The 26094-nt window shown below is 36.6% G+C and overlaps 2 protein-coding genes across 3 annotated transcripts; one reads left to right on the forward strand and one right to left on the reverse strand.

The window, feature by feature from the left end:
* Nucleotides 1-220: 220 nt before the first annotated feature.
* HSPD1 (heat shock protein family D (Hsp60) member 1) lies at nucleotides 221-12027 on the forward strand. Its single transcript, XM_070933280.1, has 12 exons — nucleotides 221-334; nucleotides 2334-2509; nucleotides 3504-3756; nucleotides 4426-4508; nucleotides 4728-4823; nucleotides 5136-5229; nucleotides 6297-6465; nucleotides 7699-7798; nucleotides 9251-9496; nucleotides 10673-10847; nucleotides 11172-11350; nucleotides 11434-12027. Exons 2-12 carry the CDS (start codon nucleotides 2336-2338, stop codon nucleotides 11581-11583), a joined length of 1719 nt encoding a protein of 572 aa, XP_070789381.1. The 5' UTR covers nucleotides 221-334; nucleotides 2334-2335; the 3' UTR covers nucleotides 11584-12027.
* Nucleotides 11890-25871, reverse strand: COQ10B (coenzyme Q10B). 2 transcript variants are annotated; one of them, XM_070933282.1, is made up of 5 exons: nucleotides 25719-25871; nucleotides 20461-20610; nucleotides 18550-18742; nucleotides 15215-15316; nucleotides 11890-13614 (listed from the first exon to the last, which is right to left on the reverse strand). In XM_070933282.1, the coding sequence occupies exons 1-5, from the start codon at nucleotides 25793-25795 to the stop codon at nucleotides 13447-13449; spliced, it is 690 nt and encodes a 229-aa protein (XP_070789383.1). In that variant the 5' UTR covers nucleotides 25796-25871; the 3' UTR covers nucleotides 11890-13446. The 2 variants fall into 2 exon arrangements, with proteins under 2 accessions (XP_070789383.1, XP_070789384.1); XM_070933283.1 differs by lacking the exon at nucleotides 25719-25871 and adding an exon at nucleotides 23440-23492.
* Between the last annotated feature and the right edge of the window lie 223 nt (nucleotides 25872-26094).

The raw sequence follows: 26094 nt of genomic DNA on the forward strand, positions 1-26094 counted from the left end.
CCTGCATAACCATCAGTAATGAAGCCTTGGGAGGAGTGGGCCAATCAACGCGGGCGGCTCGCTCGCAGGGAGGCTTTTGGAAGCTCCGCCCCTTCCCTCCCGTGGCCTGCCTGAATGAAGGCCGAAAGGGCGTGGCGCAGGGAGTGGGCGGGCCCGGCAGATTTGCTGCTAGACTCGTTCCCGGGCGCCCTCCCGCGCCAACCTTTCACGTGGGGGAGGTGGGGCAGTGCGAAGGAGGTGAGAGCGCCGCGCTGCTTCCAGACCCCGCGAGTGGTCAAGAGGAGCCACCTTGTTCGTGCTGCGGTATCTCGCCCGTTGCCTGCGCCCACCACAGGTAAAGCGGGGCTCCCGATCCGGGAGGAGGACGGGTGGCCTGCGGGGAGACCCAGGGCATGGACGTGAGAATCGGTGCTGCTTTCACGTGTCCCTCTCCTGTTTGGAAGGAATGGCCCAGCGCCTGCCCGCGATCGCCCTGCGGAAGCGCTTCCCCATTGCCCCTTTCGTCGTCCCCCCTCCCCGCCACCTTTGGGTGCGCTTCGAAAAGATGGGATTTGTAGTCCAAGGCATCCAAACGTTTGGAAAGGCCGGGAGGTGATTCCGTCAGCTCAGAGGCTGCGGAACAGAGGGCCGGGGGTGGCTAGATTGCGGGTCAGGCTGATCGGGGGCCGATCGTGAGTCTTGGTGCGTAGAAGTCTTTCTCCCGCCGAATTATGGGTTGCATTGCGATCAATGGAGGCGGCCTTGGCCCTTCCCCGACCGGCCTGGTGTCCGCAGGCGATGGGTTTGGGTAACAGCTTCCAGCGGATCCACGCGGTGGTGGCAGTCCTTCGCTGCTGGAGGGCGTCAGGTTAGCGGTTCTAGGAGACTTAACGCAGCCCGGCCAAATCTTGAGCCGGTGGATCGCAAATTAGCGGCCTGCAATTGCTGTGCTTGGCCCTTCGCACACCCGTGAAGCTAAGGGAGGGGGGGAGTCTTCTGATGCCCCCACGAGTTTAGTTCAAAAGGATTGGTGAGCTGCAAGTTTTACTGGCTGTAGTACCGCTGTCCGAGTGCTAGGGGGCGCTGCTGCTCTTTTGACCTTGTCCTCCGACCTGGTAAATGAATGAAGCACGTGTGAGATCCAAAAGATACGCTTGGCTTGTTAGTAGACTTTACTCTCTTCTTTCCCTCGCCCTCTTTTCTTTTGTTTCTCCCCCTTGCATTTTTTTGTAATGATAGTGGCTGGGAAGCTGCCTTTCATGCTTAGATGTTCTTTTAAGTTGATACCAATCCATAGATACCGTCTTAAGCCTGTTTCCCAGTGCATTTTGTTCCAAGATGAAATGCGAGGCGAGGTATAAACGATATCTGTATCATTCATTCGTGTATTTCTTTTAAAAAATGAATTCTGATAGGATGTGACTATTGTATATTATTACAGTTAAAAGAAGATTATCAATGTTTTTGCATTAGATTTGGCATTTTGAGGGATGTTTATGAGCAGTCTCACAAAATGGTTGCTGGTGTTTCAAATACAAAATATTAATATAATAGAAAGCAAAAAAAAATCCTGAACTGCTTCAGCCAGCAACTAATTTGCTTTATGTAGATGAGCACAGTATGGCTTGTACTGACTGTGCTGGTACAAAATTACTTTTATTAGGTAGTACTAAATAGATTTGTTGGAAATAACACCTGAATCCATATTCCTACCTCCCTGGTTGAAAATACAGTACATTTTCAAAGATCCTTTAAGAGCCAGTTTATTTTAGTGGTTAAGGCATCAGGCTAGAAACTAGAATGAGTCCGGCCTTAGACATGAAATCTGGCTGGGTGACTTTGGGCAGTCACTTCTCTCAACCCAGCACACCTCACAAGGTTGTTGTGGGGAAAATAGGACAAAAAAGTATGTTCACTGCATTGGGCTATTATAAAAAAAATAAAGTTGGGATATAAATAAACAATCCTTTAAAAAGTTGTAAGCCAACATGTGATCCCTTTTCATGGAAGTGACGTGAGTTGAATTCAAGGGCATTGAATTTGGCATAGGTACCATAATTCTACTGTAGTGATTGATCACGTTAGTTATATACGTTCTATAATTGGGTATTTGCCATTTTAAAAAGGCAATCCTATTTTGATGTGTTGTAGCAAGTCACTGCTCATAGACTTACCATATTGTGCAATTCTTCTAAACCATGCTGGGAATGAATTTGAGATTTCTGGCCCAGCATATCCGTTGCGCATCAGTTTAGGAAAGATTATTTTGGCATTTATTAGGCATGATTATGATCTGTTTCCATTCTTGATTATGTTGACACTGACTTGCATTATTTATTTATTTTTCTTTATAGAAATGCTGCGTTTACCATCAGTGCTACGTCAACTAAGGCCTGTATCCAGAGCCCTGGCCCCACACCTTACAAGAGCCTATGCAAAAGATGTGAAATTTGGAGCAGATGCCAGAGCTCTTATGTTGCAGGGAGTAGATCTTCTAGCTGATGCTGTAGCTGTCACTATGGGACCAAAGGTATTTCAACAAATAAGTCCAGCACTGTGTGGATATTTACTTGTGAAGTGTCTTGATTTGATGAAGAACAAAATCCAAAGTAGTTTTGTGGCTTGATTTATCTGAAGTGACATAATTTCAGTAGGAAAATAAAATGCATTATATGGAAATCACTGGACTTAAATACATTTAATTTTTTTGGTACCAGTTAGATTTTAATTAACATTTTTGTGTAAAATGTTTTGACATTTACTTCCCTGTGGCGTGTTAGAATATGCTGTCAAGCAAGCATATGCAACATTCCCTATAAATTGATCATTCTTGATATTAAATTAATCAGATGAGCTTAAAAAAACTAGTGAAATTCTCCTGAATTTATAGCCATGTATGAGGTCAGTAAAAGTTGCCCTAGTCTAATGCAAGTAATTATAATAACATCAGGCCCAACTATACAGTTGTATGGACAGGAATAGGTACAGATAGCCCTCAACTTAATGACCACAATGGAGCCTGCAATTCTATGTGATGGGGCTCAGTTTTTGTCATCATTTTTACATAAGATTTTCAAGCGAATAAAAATACTCCTTTAAACAAATGCAAACTTACTCGATAGCATGATTGTATTGTTGCATATTTCCTTGGACATATCTCCTTTTGTATGCCAGGTGGTTTTTGTGCACTGTTTTTGCAGATACATAATCCTGTTCATGCATAACTTTTTCCCAATATATGTACTTTAATGGATATGTGGACAAGCATGCTTTGTTCCTGATGATTCGCATTTGGCACTGCTAGCATTTCCAACTCTTGTTTACTTGGAGGCTCTAAATATATTTTATTTATTTCATATTCTACAGTAACACATAATTAATCATGGTGCCTTTCTGGTATGTCTTAATAGCATTTATACTAATAAATTGTTGTAAAAATATTGTCTAATCATTAAGAGATCTGAATGGAACTTAAATTTGATATAAGTTCTGTAGGCCAATATTTTAACTTTATGTTATTTCAGGGAAGAACTGTAATTATTGAACAGAGTTGGGGAAGCCCAAAGGTGACAAAAGATGGCGTGACAGTAGCCAAGGCAATTGACTTGAAGGATAAGTACAAAAACATTGGAGCAAGGCTAGTTCAAGATGTTGCCAACAACACCAATGAAGAGGCAGGAGATGGTACAACTACTGCAACGGTATTGGCACGTTCAATTGCCAAGGAAGGATTTGAAAAGATTAGTAAAGGAGCAAATCCAGTGGAAATTAGAAGAGGTAATACTAACCTTTCTGATGTGAGTTTGGTAAAAGAAGGTGTAGTCAGACTTAGTCAAACCTGATTTTTTAAAAGTGTTTTGAAATAGGCCATTTTTGTTAGTGCATCCATAATTGCCAAGGAAAAGTGAGACATATATTGATATCTGTGCATGGTGTTACTTTGATAGATAAAAGTGTTCTATATGTTTTCATATATTGTGGATTGTAATCTAACTGTAGCTAGGTCACTTGGAGTCATATAAACACAAATACTTATATGCTGGTTATAAAGAGTATGAGGTTCTGATTTAAATTTCTCAATTTTTAATACACTACTGTTTCTAAACTCCTCCCATAGAGTCATTTAAGACTCCCATAGTCTTAAATAACTATGTCCATTTTCCCTTCACTATTACAGTGCTGGATAATGTTGAATGGGAAAGTGCAAAATAAAGGAGTTTACCTCAGCTTCCTCCTATTATTTCTTGTGAGGTATAGCAGATTTGAACATGGTCATCGTAATAATAGATTGATGTCTATTTATTTGAGACAAAATTGTGTGTATGTGTAAGGGAAGATTTTACCACAATAACTTTGATATGGGGAGAATGTGAGGATAATACCTCTTAAATACCTATTTACTGTTAAATCCATGGATTATTTAAATGAATACTTTTTGTTTTTCAGGTGTGATGCTTGCTGTGGAGGCTGTAATTAATGAATTGAAGAAATTGTCCAAGCCAGTCACAACACCAGAAGAAATAGCTCAGGTAATGACATCTCAGCCTTAAGCAACTGATTCTGTTTTCCAACATGTTTTGAAAAATGAATATATTATTTAGGCTACACCGTTTAATACGCCTAATAAAACCTTCTAATTTGAGAACATACTCTTTAAATGTGTGGTGGGATGTCTTTAAAATGAGATGAGATTTTTGTATTTAGTTTAATTTCCTAGAGTATGTGATATATAATTTGTCCATGTGCAGGTTGCCACAATATCAGCAAATGGGGATAAAGAAATTGGTAACATAATCTCCGATGCCATGAAGAAGGTTGGACGGAAAGGGGTTATTACAGTGAAGGTAAGGGTTGCACAAGTACAACCCTGTGCTCCTTGAATTATTTTGGTTGGTTTTATGATAGCATTTTAAGACTTACTGAGAGCATCTAATGAAATGTGAAGCATGTTTAGGATCCTTCATAGAATTTGTTAATAGGAGATTTAGGTTGGGGAATAAGATGCACATGTTATATACCAAAATTAAGCTGGGTTTGGTAATTTCAATTACTACAAATTGAGCATTTTCCTCTTACTCAGTGAAAACTGTTAGCTGATAGAGCAATCTGTGACTTCCAACCATACTAGTTAATATTCCAAATCTTTCAAAAAATAGGATGGAAAAACTTTGAATGATGAGTTGGAAATTATTGAAGGTATGAAGTTTGATAGAGGCTACATCTCTCCCTACTTCATTAATACAGCCAAAGGTAAGATGCCATTAATTGAACCACATGTCTTGGTCTGATCCATCAGTCTTTTTGTTTTAATGATAGGAATAAACTAATTCATGATTTCCCCTGGTCCTATTTATTTATTTTTGTATTCAAGCATGTTTTGCTACAAAATACAGCAATTTAGTGCCCTATCTTGACCCCAATTGGACAAGATATTGTTAATATTGGGCTTGGGGATCCTAAGGAAGTATGGAGTCCATTAAATGGTTACATTGTATATAGTTAAAATGTACTCTTTTCTGCCTTATTATACTCTTAAATGTAGCTTTTTAGTTTTTTAGTATTTTAACACTGCATGTCACTATTATTATTTTATTGTTGTTGTTGTTTCCAATCTTAAACTGTTTAACTATAGATTGCCCACACATAATAAAATAATACGAAATGAAGGAATTAAAATGTTCTGGGATTTAGAATTCAGACAGACAAGTACATGCCATACAACATTCCAGATTTAACAATTCTGTCAATAAGACAGATTTTTTAAAAAGTCAGAATACTGGACATGGCAGTACCTGTAGATAGCAGAAGAGAAAAAAATGGAGAAAATACAAAAACCTTCAAATAAAAGTAGAATAACTGTGGCAAAAGAAAGGAAAGGCAGTACCAATAGTGATAGGTGCTTTCTTCAATCTCGATATATCTGGAGCACCACTTGAACCTCATTGGCATTGACAAAATCATTGGTTACAAAAGGCAGTTTATTGGAACAGTTTACATTTGTAAATTAAGTCTTAAATATTATTAAATAATATCTGCCTATGCCAGGTCATTGGAAAGGACTCAATACCTGGACAAAAATGCTGAATGCGGTCTAAACATCTAGCTGACTATACATGCAACTATAACAACTATTGCAATTGTGATCAAAGCACTTCTACGGGTTCCATAAGGGAAATTTTCTTACAGCTAAAAATCAAGATAGCTTTGTGGATCCATCTTTGCATGGAATTTGAATGTGCATGTTTTGCAATTGCCACTGGAGGGCCTCTTGCAGACTCCAGATGTGTTGCCACTGCTCTTATTATGTTCCTCTGCAGGACAGAAATGTGAATTCCAAGATGCTTATCTCTTAATCAGTGAAAAGAAGATTTCCAGTGTTCAATCCATAGTACCAGCTCTTGAAATTGCAAATAATCATCGTAAGCCTTTAGTCATTATTGCTGAAGATGTAGATGGAGAAGCCCTCAGCACACTTGTACTAAACAGGTAGGTTTGATATAAATCTTTTTTTTTAATGCACTTTTTCCAAAATATTTTCAATAAAAGAAGCTGCATTCGTACGATCAGTTTCAAGAAAGGAAGTCATCTCCTTTGAAGAAGAATTTGTGATAAGTTTGTGTTAGTGGAAGCTGGAACAGAAAGGGTATTTTTTGGCATTTGGGAGCAGATTTTGGGAAAAAATAATAGGGTGACAGAGCAAAGTGCTAAATGAGAGTGTTCATACATGATATTTAACTTTATCTTGCAGTAGTAGAACAGCGTCCGAGGATAAACTTTGACAAGAAGGGAAACTTTGTTCTTGATTATTAGTGGTAGGAATTATCAAACAATTATGTACCTATTTTAACAAGACAGTTAAATAACTTGTTAACAGAGCAGCAGAGCTGTAAAGATAACCGTATAATAGTAACAATTTTGGTATTACCAAGCAAAATAAATGAAAGATTAGCTAGTTGCAGTTGAGACTAATGCTGCAAACTTAAGGTAATCTGTAGTTAAAATTTGTATTCATTTAAAGCACAGGTTTTTAACCTGGGTCTGCAAATGTGGTGGGAAAAATTACAACTTTTAACTTCACCAATTTCTACTTTAAATTTAACTATACATTAAACGATTTTGGCCCAACTCACTTCACAGGATTGTTGTGGGGAAAATAAGAAACAGGAGGAGGGGGAAGGTGTGTTGGATGTGTTTGCTGCTAAAAGTGATAAAACTGGACACAAATAAATGATTTCTGTATCCAAAGTAATTTATGGCTTTAAAATTCCTAAGAATTTTAAAAAGGTTCTTTAAAAAGAATAATTTTATGATTGATTTCAATCAAAGCACATTTGATTACTTCGTTATATTCCTGTTACTTTTTAATATTTTGATAAAGGTATTTCAGAATAATTGGTAATACTAACTATATATAATTTATTTTAAATACATTTTGAGAAAGGGTCTATAGGTTTTCCTGGACTTGGGTCCATAGGACAAAAAGATTAAGAACTGGCCTAATGAGATTCTCGGGAGGGCAAATTGAATCTTTACTGGAAATCAGGAATGCAGTTTATATCAGAGGTTATTTTGGTCAGTAAATAACGGCCAATCGTTTTAGTTAAATTGTCATATTAAAATAAGCTCTAATTAAAATTGTACTTGAGGTATCTTGGACTAAGAAATATTAAAAAGATTTCAGATTTAAAGTGCACACTGCTTACTGATTTTCTTTCTCAGATTGAAGGTTGGCCTGCAGGTGGTTGCAGTAAAAGCACCTGGGTTTGGCGACAATAGAAAAAATCAACTTAAAGATATGGCAGTTGCTACTGGTGGTGCTGTAAGTAAAACCTAAAAAGAAATGAAAAGGTTCTTAAGCCACAGAAAATTGGCAGCATTAATGCAAAATTGACACGTCTGTATTTGTATTATATCTAGAGCTGTAGGATTCTAACCTACTTTTATTATATACTTGATTTATTGTAATATTTGATCCTTATTTATATCAAAGGAGAATTTGGGAAGGTGTTTTATGCCAAAGCAGACTAGAGGTGTGAATATACTACAGGTAGTCTTCAACTTACAACCATTCACTCAATGACTGTTCAAAGTTACAACTGTACTGAAAAAACTGACAACCATTCTTCACATTATGATTGTTGCAGCATGCCCTGGTTACGTGATCAAAATTCAGATGCTTGACATTGGCATGTATTTAAGACAGTTACTGTGTCCTGGGGTCATGTGATCTGCTTTTGACAAAGTCAGTGGGGAAGCCAGATTCAGTTAATATGTTACTAGCTTAACTGTGGCAAGAAAGGTCGCAAAATGGGGCAAAACACACAACTATCTTGTTTAGCGATGGAAATTTTGAACTCAATTGTAGTCATAAATCAAGGACTACAAAGACATATACTTGCAGAGGTTGTTGGGATTTAAATCACGGGTGCTCAATTTTGCATTCGTGCAATGGTATAATGAGCCCCACCATTTTAAGGTCAGCTATCTAATTGGGCCAGTCACTCGCTCACAGTCCCAATAAGACAGCAAGGGTAAACTATTCCTAAAAATCTTGCCAGAAAACTGCAGGGACTTGTCCAGGCAGTAGCCAGGAGTCAACACTGACTTGAAAGCACCCAAAAACTGAATGCGTAAGATCTCCGACCTCCGTGTATTTTGCTGTGCCCTCAAAACCTTGTTGTTCCGCCAGGCCGGGCTATCAATGTAAAGATTTTAATTGGTTTTAAATGTGGGATTTTAAATTTGGGGGTTTTATAATTGAGCCAATTATTTAATAATTTTAATTATTTTTAAATTTTGTTTGTCTTTGTGCTTTTAATTAGGCTGTATACCGCCCTGAGTCCTTTGGGAGAAGGGCAGTATAGAAATAAAATTATATAAAAAAATAAATTAATTTTAAAAAAACCCAACTATCTACTTTAGAAGCAAATGGCTTTTCATGTTGTGAAGCAGGAGCGAGTATGTGCTCTGGTGCAACTCAGAACTGATAACACTGAAGCCTGCGCGGCTTCTTGAACATGCAAGCATGCAATTTATAATTTCATCTGAGCTATATAATTGAAAATTTTACACCGTTGAAATACCTGGGCTGTAAATGGTTACTTCATATGACATTTAGTAAGTGTTTTTAATTTGGGAGAAACTTTTAGGTGGGAGTACTGAAGGTAGGACTAATGAAGCAAATAAAGAGGGATTGTTTAGTAGTGATTATTAAACATTTGTAAAATTGCAACTGGTAACAAAAAACTTTGTTCAATATAACCTATTTCAGGTGTTTGGAGAGGAAGGTTTAACTATAAATCTGGAAGATGTTCAGCCTCATGACTTTGGTAAAGTTGGAGAAGTCATTGTAACCAAAGATGACTGCTTATTGCTTAAAGGAAAAGGTGATAAAACTCAGATTGAAAAACGGATTCAAGAAATAATTGAACAACTGGAAACCACAACAAGTGAATATGAAAAAGAGAAGCTAAATGAGCGCCTGGCTAAGCTTTCTGATGGAGTAGCTGTATTAAAAGTAGGTATAATGTGGGTTTTCTGTCTGGGTAAAATGAAGTTAATGTAATTTCATCTTTGTATGTTGATTTGGCCTACTTAATGTTTTCTTAGCTGGGCACATGCAAATTTAATAAATGAATAGAAGGTAGTATAAATGGCATCAACATGTTTGGGATTCGATTAACATTACAGCCTAGTGTAAAATCCATGAGGTATTAACTATAACCTGAATGATAATTTACCTGGTTAAGATAGGGATAGTAATCCATATCCAGAAGACACTGGGTTGGACATAATTGATTTAAGAATTTGTTAAAAGTGGCTGTTGTGAAAACGTAACAACATATAGAAAGACTTCATACTTTCCTCCAATGTGGTTTACGACAGTAATGATTCGTTTAACAAATATTCATTTATGGCCTGAGACATCTCTTAAAACTGGAGAAGGTGGAGTTTTTCTTAAGCGGTAAAGGTAGTAAGATACTTAACCATACCACAGAACTGTAAACTAGTATAATTAGTTTTTTTTTATGTCAAAGGGAGCTGTAACATTTATTTCTTGAAAAGCAGCATTCCAGTCATACAAGAGAAGTTGCCTTTCCCAGAGTCAATTCAGATTTCACGATTTTGCAGATAACTTATAAGTACAGGTAGTCCTCAACTTAAGAGCAGTCATTTAGCAACCTGTTACAACCAACCCAAAATAGGGGACTTGTGACCCAGATTTGAAGTTCCACCTGTCAGGCCTTCTTCGTGGTCATGTGATTAGACTTCGGGCACTCACTAACATTTATGTGTCAGCATATTCCCCTCAGCAATCTGGGTCCTCATTCACCGACTTCGGAAGGATGCTCAGTCAACCTTGAGCCAGGGAATCGAACTGCCAAACTGCTGGCAGCCGGCAATCAGCAGAAGTAGCCTGCAGGACTGCGTTCTAACCACTGTGCCACCAGAGCAGTTGCATTACTGTCTTATCTCTGCTTTGCTGAAAACTGGCATTTTATTTTCTGTGCAAAACCACACCATAACAAACCCTTGGTTGGCTTAATGACCGCCACAAAAAATGCAAAATTGTATTAGTCAGATGACTGACCACTTCGACTGCTTTACCAAAACTACCATAATGGGCAGGCTCCATTACAGTTGTATGTCAATGATTACCTGTAAGAACTTGATAATTAGGGATTTTTCTTAGGTTGGAGGAACAAGTGATGTTGAAGTTAATGAGAAGAAAGACAGAGTCACTGATGCCCTGAATGCCACTCGTGCTGCTGTAGAAGAAGGCATAGTCCTAGGTGGTGGCTGTGCATTGCTCCGTTGTATTCCAGCACTGGATACTTTGACTCCAGTCAATGAAGATCAGAAAATTGGTAAGTTAATACCAGTTACTATAGCACTTACTTGGACACTTAGATTTTAAGTAACTTCCAATTTTCCTATAGTGCTCTCTCTTGTCCCCAGTGTAGCTGTCTTTTCTTACCGTCAGAAATTTACTCCCAACTATCCAGAGCTTGTTGAGAGCTGGAAAATAGATGAAAATTAATTTCCAGAGTCAGACTGGAAATTTTATACCCGGAAGTCTTCATTTTGAAAGATAGGCAATTTATCTTAATAATGGTCAATGTTGGTTCCATCAGCAGCAGTGAAACTAGTGTAGCTCCGTTTTTATAATAACCAGAACTCATTTGTTTTAGGCATAGAGATTATAAAAAGAACACTGAAAATTCCAGCTATGACTATTGCCAAGAATGCAGGGGTTGAAGGATCACTGATAGTTGAGAAAATCATGCAAAGCCCGCCTGATGTTGGTTATGATGCAATGCTCGGTGACTTCGTGAATATGATAGAAAAAGGCATAATTGACCCAACAAAGGTAAATACCGAATTTTCTAATGATTCTGTGATAGCACTCTTAGTGTTTCAATATTTTACAAAATACTCTTGATCCATTCATAGGTTGTGAGAACAGCGCTGATGGATGCTGCAGGAGTAGCTTCCCTTTTATCTACAGCTGAAGCAGTTATAACTGAAATCCCCAAAGAAGAGAAGGATGCTGCTGCTGCTATGGGAGGAATGGGTGGAGGAATGGGAGGTGGCATGTTCTAAAGCCTAGGCTACATGGATGCGTATCATGAACTACAATGCATGACCTGATAGTTTAAGAGAACCTTGGGTCAGAGTCAGAAAGGATGGATAGTGACTGCAGAGAAAGGGTCTGTGTTTTAAAAAAGAAAGAAAATCACTGTAACATTGTTACTGGATTTCAGCTGTATGATTATTTACAGTCATTGTCCATGCCTACAGATAATTTATTTTATACTTTGAATAAAGACATTTGTACATTCCTGATACTGGGTGCAGATCCATGTACCAATCTTGTGCTCTGAACTTAAAACCAGTTGAAGCACTTGCCATTCTGCTAAATAAGACTTTATTGGTGCCTGCTGTCACTAAAAAATGCAGAAGCCATTGTGTGCAAGACTGAATAAAATTGTGTACAAAGTAGACAAATATACAATTATGTGACAACTTTATGTAATAAAACAATTGCTCTAAGATATGGTATCTATTAACTTATTCACAACATAATCTGTTCATCCCAAGTACTAAATTTTCCAAGACAATATTTTTTGGATTTCAGAGCCAACTACAGTAACTAATCATTAAAGTCTTATTTCTCAAGGAAAGAAGTTATTCCTCAAAAGTTAAACTTTCATATAAAATTGTCAAGTTATTTTTCTTTAAATACGTGAAAATAGAAGGCAGGATGATTGAGCTGCCTTCCTACTACAAAAAAGTTTTAATAACATTTTTGTGACAAATTAGAACTGCACTGAAGCAATTTAGAATCCAGCTGTACTTCAATTTGATCTACAAACTTTTCTTGCCTGAGTAACCATTTTTCATGATTAAGGGTCCAGAGCTAACTTGATGATGGGACTTATGACCATTGTGAAGCAGTTTGTAGTAAGGAATACAGCTGACCACAGATTCCAGTACCCTCACATTTATGAAAATAAACAATGAGAGGAGTGCATAGTATCAAAAATAGTCATAGTATGTTTATGAATCTAGCTATAATCATCATACTGTATTACAAATGGTAAGTGCAGCAATATATAAAATTAGATGTTAAATTCAAATACACTGTTTTAACTTAAACTATATTTACATATAGTTAATGCCAAAGTTACAGAAGCCAACTCTGGCAAACAGTAGTATCCTTTTTCCTGTTCATTCCTAATTTATTTTCCAAGGCAGATGGAGAGAACTATGGAGGAAGGTAGGGAATGTGCTTTGTTAGCACTGTCAGTTCTGCTGGTAGAAGAAAGCCATAAACCCCCAGGCATTATGGTTTGTCATTAACTGGAACATTTTAAAAGCTAGAGTTCATGATTATTCATAGAAGACCCCCAGTATAGGTAAGTTACCTGTTGGAATCTTACAACAGTTTACTACAGTACCATATTAAATAATGTACTGATGAAGCTGAGCCCTTTCTGTAGAATTCATACAACTTACTAAAATACTGCATATTAAGTTTGCTACCAAAGTTTATGCACTACAAAAACACACTTTGTTTTCAGAACTGCACACTGCTTGTTAAAGCTAGTTTTGAATACTAAAAATAACTTAAATATGCATTTAAAATAATAACTTAAAACTTGATTTCAATAGTAAATATTAAACATTGTCAAAATAAGGCTATAGAACTGGTAACAGTGCTGAGTTTTATACATGCTGAAAAGATGAGGGGAGGCCATTGTAAATGTAGCTGCCACTCAGTGAACTTACCAGCACCTTAGAATTGCACTTGACTGAAGCTTCTATGTACACCTGCATCTTACATGCATCTTTTATACAGTAGTATTATACATAATTGGCAAAAAATGCCCCATATAATTGGAAGCTCACATGAGAAAAACATCTCATATGTAAAGATGGTGTCCAAGAAATTTCAAAACTACTTTATGTATGATGCACTTCATGAAGCATTAACTCTCGAGGTATTCTAGTTTCTGGACCATAGAGCTTGCCTGCTCTTCTTTCAAATGCAGCTACCATCTGTTTAACAACTTCATCAAAGAACAATGTGGCAAGCTGAGAATGCAGAAGAGAGCGAAACTCGAAAGAAATCTGTAAAGGAAAACAAATTATCACTCACCCCTAATGATTAAGATGAATAGGCAGTTGTTTTTATGTTAAATCTAACCATATTGGGGAATAGTGGCTAGTTACAAGATCATAAGAAAATTTGGGCATTCATTTTCTGCTGCAATTTCAATCTAATATTTATAGATTTCTAACCATGAATCATTTTGTCTTCATTAACCTTAATTGCCATTCAGGTTGTGGTAGTTCTCAACTATAGACAAAATCAGTATCATAGGACTTACAACAAAGTAACATTAATTGGTTACATAGTGCTCTGCAGTCTGCACACAATACAATGCTTTCTTTGTCTTTTGTTTGGATTCCCCCACATAATCATTCTAGGTTTGCTATGTTCTATGTATTTCCAATTCAAAGTGCTTCATGGTCCTTTGGGCACAGTGGGGGCATTCCAAAGCTCCTGTCTGTAATTGAAAGCAGCTGTGTTTTCTAGGATTACACAGCTGTCTTGCAGTCCAATCCTAAATACCATTTAATTTAAGGAAGTGCCAACAGGTATCATGTGCATGCCTATATATGGTCACTTCTAAGGACCCCTTTCTCTTTAGAATCAAAAGTGCTGCACAGTTAAAAATACCTAACCAAGGAATATATCTCCATAAGAAGGCTAAAGTTATATTTAAATTAATAAGTACACTGGTCCACTGATACATTTTACTAGTCTTCTAAAGAGTAATGTTTGTCAATAATAGGCAATTATTTGGCCAGTTCTGACAATTTCCTGTTCAATACAACAACATTAAAGGTACAAAAAACCCCAAGTTAGTCCTTGCTTAATGACCAACTCATTCAGTGACCATTTGAATTTACAATGGCACTGAATGAGTCCTGCAATATTGCCATTTGCAATCTTCATTGCAAGCTTTCAATAAGCAAAATCAATGGGGAAGCTGGCAGGTCGCAAATGACAACCATGTGACATCACTCTTAATGATAATGCAGGATTTGCTTAATGATGGCAATCAAGTGCCATCACTAAGTGGTGTAGCCACATTATTTCACATATACTTAGCGATGGTCATTGTCCCAATTATCATTAATTGAGAACTATCTGTATTCAGAAAAAAAACCCTGAAAATACCTAAAGCAAAGCTGTATTTGAATGAAATGCTATAAAAATATTGAAATGATAATGAAATTACTAATGCTAATGGAATAATTTATTCCATGCTCATTACGAGTTGCTTCGAAATGAGCATTCTTAGTTGCTTAAAAACAAATTCATTGAAGTTGGATTGCTGCAACTAAAAATTATGGTTCACAAAAGTAATTTTGCAATCATAATTAAAAGCAAACTATGCAAAGCCAGTCTGCCAGAGTGGTTAAAGTACTAAACCAGAAACTGGGAGATCATGAGTTATAGTCCTGCCTTAGGCACAAATCCAGCTGGATGACTTTGGACTCATCACTTTCTTTCTATCCTAGGAAGCCACTTCTGTACCATGCACAATAACATACAAATTTAAAATACTTATTTGTACTTATTAAAATACAATCAGGTATGGTTTCAAAAATACATTTTTCTTTGATCTCAATAGCTTGGAAGGGTTATTTTGCTACTTACTGAAAAATCCAAGGTGCATGTCCTTTGATAGCCAGGAATTCCTGGACTAAAGCGCCACACAGTTTCCAGATGATTAAATAATTTTCCATCTGTACACGATGCCTATGAAAAAATTTAATTAAGTAAATTTATATTGCATTCAAAACTTTGAACCCCATACTTTTAAAATGTCTTAATTTTGATACTTTGTGTATTATACGATCATCACCACAGTAACTTCAAGAAAAAAAATGTTTTTCAGCATGGAGCAAAATTGAAAGGAACATTATATTAATATTTTAAAAACTCCAAAATGAATGATTTTTCTCTTAGAATAGTCCAGCTTCCTTTGAACATTGCAACTGTTTCTCAACAGTATTTTTTCACTTCTGCAAATACAAAAGTGTTTTCTCAGGTAAAAGAGACTAACCCAACAACTGGCAAAATAATCAACAACTTGAAGATGGGTAATTTCTTTAAAAGTATAATCTAGGTCCATGCAATTGCTTTGTTCATTTTAATTTCTTCTCTCTGGGACTTTTTTTTAAATTTTTCGTCTGAAGGATACGTTTTGAAAAATATTTCATGTTGGCCCAACTATAGCAATTATTTATGGGAAAAATCTAATCTTCACAGTGACTTAAAAGAAGTTGAAGTATGCATTACAGAAACAGCCTGGAGGTAAATAGAAAATATTGAACAAGTACAGAAGGGTACTAAAAAGCTGGTGGAAGAATTTTCTAGCTTCAGTCCCTTAGCACCAGTACTTAAGATAGGAGCGATATGATCCAAGGCAGGCAGTGCCAATTTCAGCAGACAATAGAAATTCAAACATAGAACTAGTTCAACCTGGTATAATGCAGCAATGTATCTGTCATTATACCAGTCTATACAAGCAGAAAATGACATGGGGGTGAGGGTGGGCGGAGGCTTTTAGAAGATTGACAAGTTAGGAAATAAGATAAAAGTTTGCTTTCTTAAAAGCCATTTTTAGATAGCTTCAGAGTTGTAGAATTGAAGAATCAGTATTCAGATCTTTATAGCTTTTTTTTAAAAAAAAAAACTTATTTATACTTTATGGGCAATTTATTGGCTTGGCAGAAATAAAAAGAGGTACTCCTGGTAATATTTAATGTACAGTTTTAAGAGCAATGGCTGCATAATCTCAACAATTATAGTCTAAGGCATGAGAGTGCAAAATTAAGTGTAAACTATTTGCATAACTTTGGTAGGTAGCAATTCTGAGCAGTAGTGTAGTTTTGAATGTTTCATTCAATAATGGGCAACCTAATTGTATCTTGCCATTGGACTAGTTCTTTTTAATCTATTCAGTAGAGTTTATACCTGCTAATAATGGCTTTTATGCTATGGCATGATCTCAGCACAAGAAAAGTTATTCTGGAGCAGTGGTTAGAACACAGACAGCTCTAGGGCAACTCGCCACAGCCAATTTTCCATGGCCAACTCACTATGGGATAAGAATTACACCAATATCGGAAATGATGGAACTGAATCATTAAAGACAGGGTGCAAAAGGAGGGATGAAATAAATGACAAAAATTAAAATAATGTTTTAATTAATTTAAATAATTAAATTGAATGATTGTCCCATGATGAGTTGGCCGTGGCAAATTGTCCCATTCCGTTGCAGGCTAACTCTGCCCACAGTCTGCAGTTCGATCCTCATGGGCTAGAGGTTGACTCAGCCTTCTATTTTTGTGAGGTCGGTAAAATGATGACCCAGATTGTTGGGAGCAATCTGTTGACACTGTAAACTGCCCATAAAGCACCATGGGATGGTATATATTGCTATTGCAAGAACTATGACTATTGCAAGAAGCTAGCAGTAGTGCTACTTTTGGAATTCATTTAAGCATTGGGGTTTTCTGCTTTAATTTCAAGCAGTAGAGGGGAATTTAAAAGGACATTTCCACCCAGCCTCATATAAGAAAAATAAAGTCTATTTGCAAATTCAGGGGATTTAAAATTTCAGGTTTTCTTGGGTGGATTTGATTTTTAGGTAGGTTTCAATCATTTCAGGCATGGCTATAAAACATAAGTTTTCAATGCTATTGACTACAGCATCCTCCTAGACAGGTTTCTTGAGCTGGGATGTAGTAGCACTCTATGGTAGTCTACTCCTACTTGAATGTCCAACTAGTGCTGGGGAATTGCCATTCTGCCTCATCACAATTGGGCTGGATGAAAGTCAATAAACTGAGACTCAATCCAGACAAGATTTGTTGATGGAGATTCTGTCCAGCTGGATGGTGCCCTGCCTGGCCTCGAGAGATCCACATTCACCCTAAATTAGCATATTTGCAGTTTGGAGGTGATTTTTGATCTATCATTGTCAGAAGCCCAAGTGGCCTCACTTGAACAGAGTGCCTTTCAACAGCTTTGGCTGATTTATCAACTGTGGCCTTTTCCAAACAGCCTCACAGTGCTCTGGTAATTTTGATTGGATTATTGCAATGCGCTGTATGTGGAGCTACTTTCAAAAACAGTCTGGAAACTTCAGTTGGTTCAACATTAGAGTGACTAGACTACTCGACTGGCTGATATGAATATATTATGCCAATATTTCATCATCTACACTGACTCTCAGTATATTTCTGGATTCTGGATGCTAAGTACTGGATTTGACCTTTAAAGACTTCAAGGCTTAGGATCTGATTATCTGAAGGAGCACTTTCTCTAGTGTGTACCTAAATTGGATCTTTAAGATTTTCTAAGGTCCTCCAGATCCCCCACCAAAAGAGGAAGGATCGGTTTCTACAAGGGAGGGCAATTTCTGAGGCTGTTTCCCAAGGTAGACTCAACTGGCATTCACGTTATTTTAGTGCCCAGTGAAGATCATTTTATTTTCACAGGCTTTTAAAACATATTTTAATTATATTTTAACATATATTAATTCACATTGTTTTAGAGTGTTATCCCCTTACTGCCTCCTGGATTATATGGTGCATTTATGTAGTATTTGATTTGATTGGATATGTAGTAACTCAAACTGTATTCTTTCTCTCTTTTTTGGTGTAAAATGCTCCGAGAGTTTTGACTATTGGGCATTTTAAAAATTTAAATAAATAAACAAACTACATATATACTGAATTAGTATACTGCTTACTCTTTACAGCAGACTTGCTTCTAGAGCTTTCCCTCCACATCCTTTTCCAGTTTAGTGCTAGTTACATACATCCAAATATCTTCCCAAGCCATAAGTTATATCCAGATTTACAAGGAGAAGAATAATCAGAGGGAGAGCCAGCCCAAGATTTCTTGGTCTTATGGTTAGATCCCCTATTGACTACTGGCAACTCTTGGAGTTACATATAAAAACAACAAATATGCATTACCTTAACCAAGTGAGGTCTGACTAGTGTAACAACTGATGTATATCTTTCCAACACAGGAGGAAATCCTACTTCTAATTTAGCTTTGCAGTATCCTGAACGTTTGGATAATACGTCTGATTTTTTGCACCAAGGAACAAAGTTCTTGTATTCGCTTACAACAGCTACCACATCATACATTTCTTGCATAGAATACCTAGTAAATAATGCAAAATGGAAAATACAATTATTAGAGATATGTAGTTAAAATATATTTTATTTCTCTCCTTCCCTTTACTGTTTCAATCATTCTACAAACAAATATGGAATTTTAGCTAGCTTTCTCACACAAGGTTGTACTTCAAGGACACAATCCTGCCTGTCATTCCAGTATTTAATTACTCTGAAACTGTTCAAACTTTTCCTCTGCACAAGTCTTAGTCCCAATGGATTTAGCAGAAGGCAATGTAATGCTGTGTATACAATACTGGCCTTTAAAAGAATCCTTAGTTTAATCATACCTCCTCTCAGCCTTGACTATTTCCTTATAACACAAGGATATTAAGGATTATTTAGAGTATTTTAATTCCAAAAATTAAATATATTGGATGGAAAGTAGAAAATAGAAGCTAGTAGTCAAAACTTTTGCAAACTGTGTTTGACTTTCCTTAAAAAGGGTATAAAAACTCTTAATAAAAAGATACAATAGTTAAAAAGTAGATCTTCTGTTGATTAAAGGGAATTGCAAACATTTGGGGCCATAATTTTAACTCATTATTATACATGGCCTTTGTTTTTATTCCCCAAAGCGATTAAAGAACCTTAAACCAATCTTCAGAGCGCGTTAAAAATGAATTTGAGAGTTAAAGTAGGTAGTAAATAAGCATTAACTTTTAAAACTATACAGTTCATTTCTTTCATAAGCCAGGATGAGACTCTCAGGCAACATATTGAAAGGAGTTGTGGACTGCACCCTAACCTGCTACCAGAAGAGTGCATCAAAAGTAGAGGTAGTCTGTGAGCTAAGACCATAATAGAGCCTGCCCATCATATTCGTAACTTGTGATGTTCGTAAAGCAGGTTGGTCATGTGACTGAACTGAGATTATGATTTTTTTTTGGAGTGCTCATTAAATGAATCAATGCTTTAACTCTGTTTTTTGGCAAAACTTGTAAAACACAGTTATGTGACTATGGGATACTTAAAATAGTTGTAAATCTAGCCCAGTTGCCAAATGCCTGAAGTGTAGTCGTGTCGCTGTGGGGCAGAACTGTCAGAATTTCAAATCAGGTTTTAAATACCTCCCAGGTAGGCCCATTGGAACTATTAAGTTCCTGTCCTGCTACCCTAATGCAATACAGATATACATATGTTCACATACATCTCTGAAGGAAGCATAGTATGTTCTCCAACATCATATGACGGGGCTTCTTCAACGATGTTGACAAACCTACCCAAGATATATTGTTAACTGTATGGGATAATACACTACATTACACTGTATATACTGCCATACTATATCATTATCTCAAGAAAAGGACAATATATCTCATTCATAAATAACAATGATCTCAAACTAGAATTACATTGTAAGCAAGGAACTATAAATCTTGTATTTGCTTCCACAAATGTAGAGCTGCCCTAAAAATTATATCCTGTGAACTTTAATCCTGTTTATATACAGTCGGACTGTAAACTGCTCAGAGTGGATTAACAACAGCATATAACTTTTAAAAAAACAAATAAAATTTAAGGGTTGCTTAAATGATTTCAAATTAAAGTGTGAAATTCAAGAACGAAATAGATAAGCATCAATTTTAACTATATAAACAATGTGAGCAAAGGCAATTGAAAATGAGAAAGACTGTTTTCATCAATGCAATCCATTAATATCTACTTCTGTGTAACTGTACAATGTATTTTTCTTATACAAACCCTATAATTCTTCTTTCTGAATATTCTTTCCTTTTGTTCCCAAATGGTGCAGTAAAGCTGAAGTAAGTCCTTCTTGGAAAGGCACAATTTTTTGCTGGTATTTGCGGTAGTGGTGCTTTGCTCACCAATATTTCCCAAGAAGTCAAATGCCTGGAATGATTTAAATACTTTCATCAGAATAGGCATCTGGTTAACACAATAAAGATGAGCCAACAAAATGAGAAAACAAATAAAGAGTAACACAAGGACAATCAGACTCAGGATTAGGTTAACTTTTTATGCCTTGGACAAGCTAAATATATCTCAGTCATGAGAGAACCTGGCAACAGTACAATATAAAGGCTGTCCCTCTTAAAAGTTGGCTCTGAATCAATCTGAGGCCACACACTACTCGGTTCATATATTTGAAAAGCAAGTTTCCTGTCAGGATGGCAAGCATCAAATATATTGAGCCTTTCTTCTATAGTTATAAAACATAGCTTAAGCAGAAAGTATTTTTCATAAGATTATTTTTTTCTCTTTTGGAGGGCCTTAGGTTTTCAGTGAGAATATAGGGTATACAGATACAGACTGTTAGAATGATAACTATCTGTTATATTTTCTAAGGCCTTCTTCCTTTCAAATATTCTCTGGCACTTATCAGCATATTCAGCAAGGCATGGGTCTTCTATTATAAATATTTGATTCAGTTAACATTTTCTTCCATAGCCATATACTTCACTGAAAGAAATGCTGCTTGCTTAGGTTTAGCTATCTGTATATTCAGAGGTAGCTATGAAGGCATGAACAATTTCTTGCTAATGGTAATCTTATAATAAAATACTATATCCACCCAAAAGTTCAGCTCCCGCAATAGCACTTCTACCAGGAGTTATTGTATGTCTTTAAAACAGGAGTAAGAAACATTTCTCAGCTTGGGTCCTTGCCTTTGTGCCCTGCCTGGAAGGTACAGAAAGTTTTGGTATTACAAAAAACAATACCCCAAAAAATTAGTATTTTTTTTACATTGAAGGAGGATTTTAAAGGTCAAATGGATGCTTTAGTTTAAACCTTACTGAGATACAAAAAATAAAGGACTTTTTAATATTTTTCCATATTCATTCGGGGAAAGCCCTGGCGCTGTAACCAATTCACAAACCATAAATTGCCAAGTGCTATTTTAAAAGTACTCTCCTAGAACTCTTTCATTCAAAAAGAAACTGCAGGAACCCTAGTCTTAAAAGCAAATCTGGATGGACATGGGAAGGGCTGCAAAGAGAAAGGAAAACCAACCTTTTTCACTTCTGCTGACAGACTGGAATCTGATTTGACAAGTTCACTCAGTTATCATATCTCATACCTTACTTCCTCCACAAATTTATTTAGAAGCATTAAAGCAATCTCCTTATTGATTATATTAATCCTAAAATATTTGCAAAGGGTCAAGGGGAGGATGAGATTTAATTCATTTCCCTGATCTCAAGGATTCCAAATTACAAAATAGTCGATATTAAATATACTAGTATTCAAATATGCACTAAAATGATTTAACAGCTTTTAAAACTAAGAATTTAACATTAAATACTGGATAATTTCCAGTATTTAATCAGAGGTATATCATTTAACATTGCTTCAGAAAAATCACTAACAGCATTCCTAATTTCAACACAAAAATCAAATAATGAAAATTATACAATTTAAAATGACATTAAACTATTGTCTTTTACTTTTAACTTTAATAAATTCAAACTATCTCTTTAGTATTCCTCTTAATTGCCTACACTATTGTTTGGAAAATTAAACAAAAATAACACTGACCAGAACATCTGATAAACAAATTTGTCAGGCCAGTTTTCAAAGGAGATAAAGCAATTAATTTAAAAGTGGTTTCATTTTTGCAGTTATTGAAGTTGTGAAACTCTTATTAACTAAATCAAAGGCTAAACTTTTATTTTCAATCACAAAAGTCTTGATCAATCTGAACTGTAACATTAGAATCAAGAAGTCATAAGAGAAGTTAAAAATGGACTTGACCTTCCTCAATTAGCAAATAGTTTTATGTAGGAGATTAAAGGATATATTTCATTGATCAAATGTAAGCATAATTATCTTTGAATTATACCACAAATAAGCATTCCAAAGAATAAAATTTATTTTTCTGCTTCTGAGATTGTGAATTATAATTCATAAATAAAAAGGAGGAAAATTTTGCAGTAGAAAGAGGAATATATTTAGTAGGAAATGTTTACCCTAGCCTTCATTGTATCTCAAGTGTCAGTTTTGGAAAAATGTCATCATATGATGATTATATGACGTTATGTTTGTATCATTTTAGTCTCTGAGGAACAGCTTTAAATAATCTACAGATACATTAAAAGTAGCAAGAACCATTTACATTTAATTGAAGATAAGTAATTCTAATGACTGAAAATGTAGGTTATTGTCTAGTTTAAGAGGGTGTATGGGATGTTCAGGAAGAGATAATATCTCTGGTGGAGGGGCCTAAGGTGCCCTTTTTAGGGCTGCTTGTTCACCTTTGATACCCATCTGGGATGGGGACAAGCAATAAACAAGATTTTGCATGCAGCTCACTGCTGTAATCCAAACAAAGAAAATACTAATTATACCCATAAATCTCATTTGTAGACATAAATATGACTCTAGGATAGAAATTTTTAAATACTGCAATTTAAAAGAAAATGTGAGTTTTATACTTTATTCATATTTAATTCAAGCATGTATTATCCCAATTATGATTGTAGCGTTTTTAAACTTTGACTTTCATATATATATATATAATATATTAAGTTATGAATTACCGGAAACACAGGAAAAGTGAAGGTCATTACTGTCTTCATGTGTGCCAATGCACACAGCAGTAGTAGATAGAAGAAAAACAATACAGAATTACTGAGACTTAAGTTGCTCAGTAAAAATCAGAAAGTATGCTAGGATCAGATATAAAATAACATTCTCAAAATATCAATTATTATATTTTACCATTCTAAATCATAAACCATGAATATCTGAAATATCAGAGTCTTTTAATTTTGGTACAATGCAAAAAATAAAATTTTGTTCTTCAAGACAACCACTGTGTTTTTCAAACTTTGTGTTGAGATGAGAAATACCTAATGGAGAGATTAATACAACATTTTATGAACAGATAAGATCTTGAGAAAATTGGAACATCCATGCCTTCATCAATCAAAACACAGGTGATATGAGTAAGAAAATATCTTTTTTTTGATAAAGATTTACAAATTAGCAAACTTTCCCCTATTTTACCAGAGTAATCTGATATGGAAAGAATTGCTGCTTTACTTTGCTAAAGTATTCTTGTGTGTGATTTTTTTCAAGATAGGTTTGCTAGATAGGTTTTAGGACTTATTCCCCAAAGTATTATGATTAACAAGTATAAGGAAAGCAAGTGAGAAAGTGTGATTAAAACTAATATTTTTTCTTCAATTGTTAAAATTATTAATCATTACTAGGCTCAAAAGAATACTCCAGATTAAATTTGTATACTGAATTACAGATTGCCAGATATTTCAATGCAGGACATTACACAACGTTTTCCTTACCAACTGGCCCACCTAATACATACAACTGACAGAGCAAAGTGAGACTTAGCATATATGTAATAATTTATAGGAGGAAGAGTGAATAAGTATAAGATCTGGAGCAACCATCAGTTCAGTCATATATTGAATTTGTCCAATAGCCTATTAGAATTACGGTATACCATATGTAGCCAGCTAAGAAAAGGCATACAATACTTGTTTCTCCAATAAGAAATGCCCCATTCCCCATGCTATTCATTTAGAGGTGCATGGAGAGTCTAAAACTTATGCCAACTCTCTCTCAATGCTAGTCTGACTTACAGTTCCTAACTACCGGTACATATTAAATGGAAACAGTAAAACAAAACAAAACAAAAAGGAAATTTAAGCAAGTCAGAGTTACACATATGAGAGAAACTTAGAGATGTAACTTTGGACACTGTTTTCCTAGTAATAAATATCACAAAAATTCAATTTGATGTCATTCTCTTGATGGCTGACTAGCTAACACACAGTTAAGTACCTGCTCTTAACCAAGGCAGTTATAATACATACAGCCTTTACTTCTTTCAAATATAACACTTTTCAATATGAATTATTACCTTTGACATAACGTATGCATTTTCTAATATATTCCTTATCATTTTCAAGTCTGGGATTTGAAGGGTGGATAGTTTTTAAAATATGTCTAAAGTTTCAGAAAAATATTAAGGTGTTAAATGGCTCCAAAGAGCAAGAGCTGAAGGACAATATTATGTATTTATTCTGCTTTAGAATACTGTTGATAGCACATGACAATATACAAGTGTAAGTCACCAGATAGCCAGGTACTTCATAGGTACGGTAGCTGGATTGAAAGAAGTAAAAAGAAAAGAACTCTATAAAAAAAGATAGTCACATCATTTAGACCAGCTCAAACTTAGAAGACTTAGGGAAGGGGGAATTTGCTTCTTTATCAGTGAAATGGTGAACTAAACTTAGCATGCAAATACATTAAAATATATAATGTACTTCCTTTACAACATTTGTGAGACACGTGCATACTAATAACACAATGGACTAAAAATTAGATGACTACCCCATGAGACCATTGATACTTTCTACAATTAATCGTGAAATTAAATATCACAGGGATAAAGGAGATATCCAATCTGTTCTATTACAAAAGTGTTTATTAATGTTAGTACATTTTAGGCTGGAAATCAACAACTATCTGTCATGGCAAACAACCTGAGTCTTTTGTCGCTTCTATTCTACCCACCACCCATTACAATAAAGTTGGCTATTAAGTTGATAAAATTAGGTATGGGAGTTAAGCTGGCAATTAACGATGGGGGGGTGGGAGAGGGAACGAAAGCCAGCGGGGCATCAAGCTCATCAGGAGCTCCCCAATCGCGGGTCCTGTGGCTTTTCCGAGCCGGTGGACGAAGTGCCAGGAAGGCAACCGCGCCTCGATGGGACTATGGAAGCGGGCAGGAACTCTTTGACAGTGACGGGCGGGGAAGGAAAAAGCGAAGACGACGGGAACCACCCTCGGCGCTCGTGACCAGGGAAAGGAGTCTCGGAAACCGCCAGCGGCGGCAGAGCCGCTTAGCCGCCCACTCGATCTATGGGACGCCCCCCAAACTTTCCTGCCCGAGCAGAGAAAAGTGACGGCTGGGTGGGTGCTTGGAGGGGGGGGTGTCTCCAGACAACCTGAGCTCCCTCTCGCCGTACCTGAGGGCTACTCTACGCGAAGGCACTGCCAACCTCTCCACGAGAGCCTTGCCGAGAGCCCGACTGCTCCGCGCCATATTCGACTTTCCGCGGCGCCTCCAACCGCCTTCACTGCCCCATCCTATTCTGGCTCCCTCTCCCTCCGCCGCCGCCTCAACGGCCTCCCAATACCTGTCCACACCTCCCTCCCGGATGCAGAGCCAATCGCGGACGAGAGCCGCCTAACGCTAGCCTATCAGCGCAGCGTTCTAGCCGAGCGTCAGCCTTCGGATTTCACCGCCTCCTTAGACACTCCTATGGACTACTCCTTACCCTCTTCCTTTCGCCCCCAGCACGTGATTTACCGGACTCGCGCAGGAGATAGAGTTCAGGGCGT

Source organism: Pituophis catenifer, unplaced genomic scaffold (assembly GCF_029215685.1).
Source record: "Pituophis catenifer annectens isolate HBS135680 unplaced genomic scaffold, rPitCat1.0.hap2 SCAF_1, whole genome shotgun sequence".
Lineage (NCBI taxonomy): Eukaryota > Metazoa > Chordata > Lepidosauria > Squamata > Colubridae > Pituophis > Pituophis catenifer.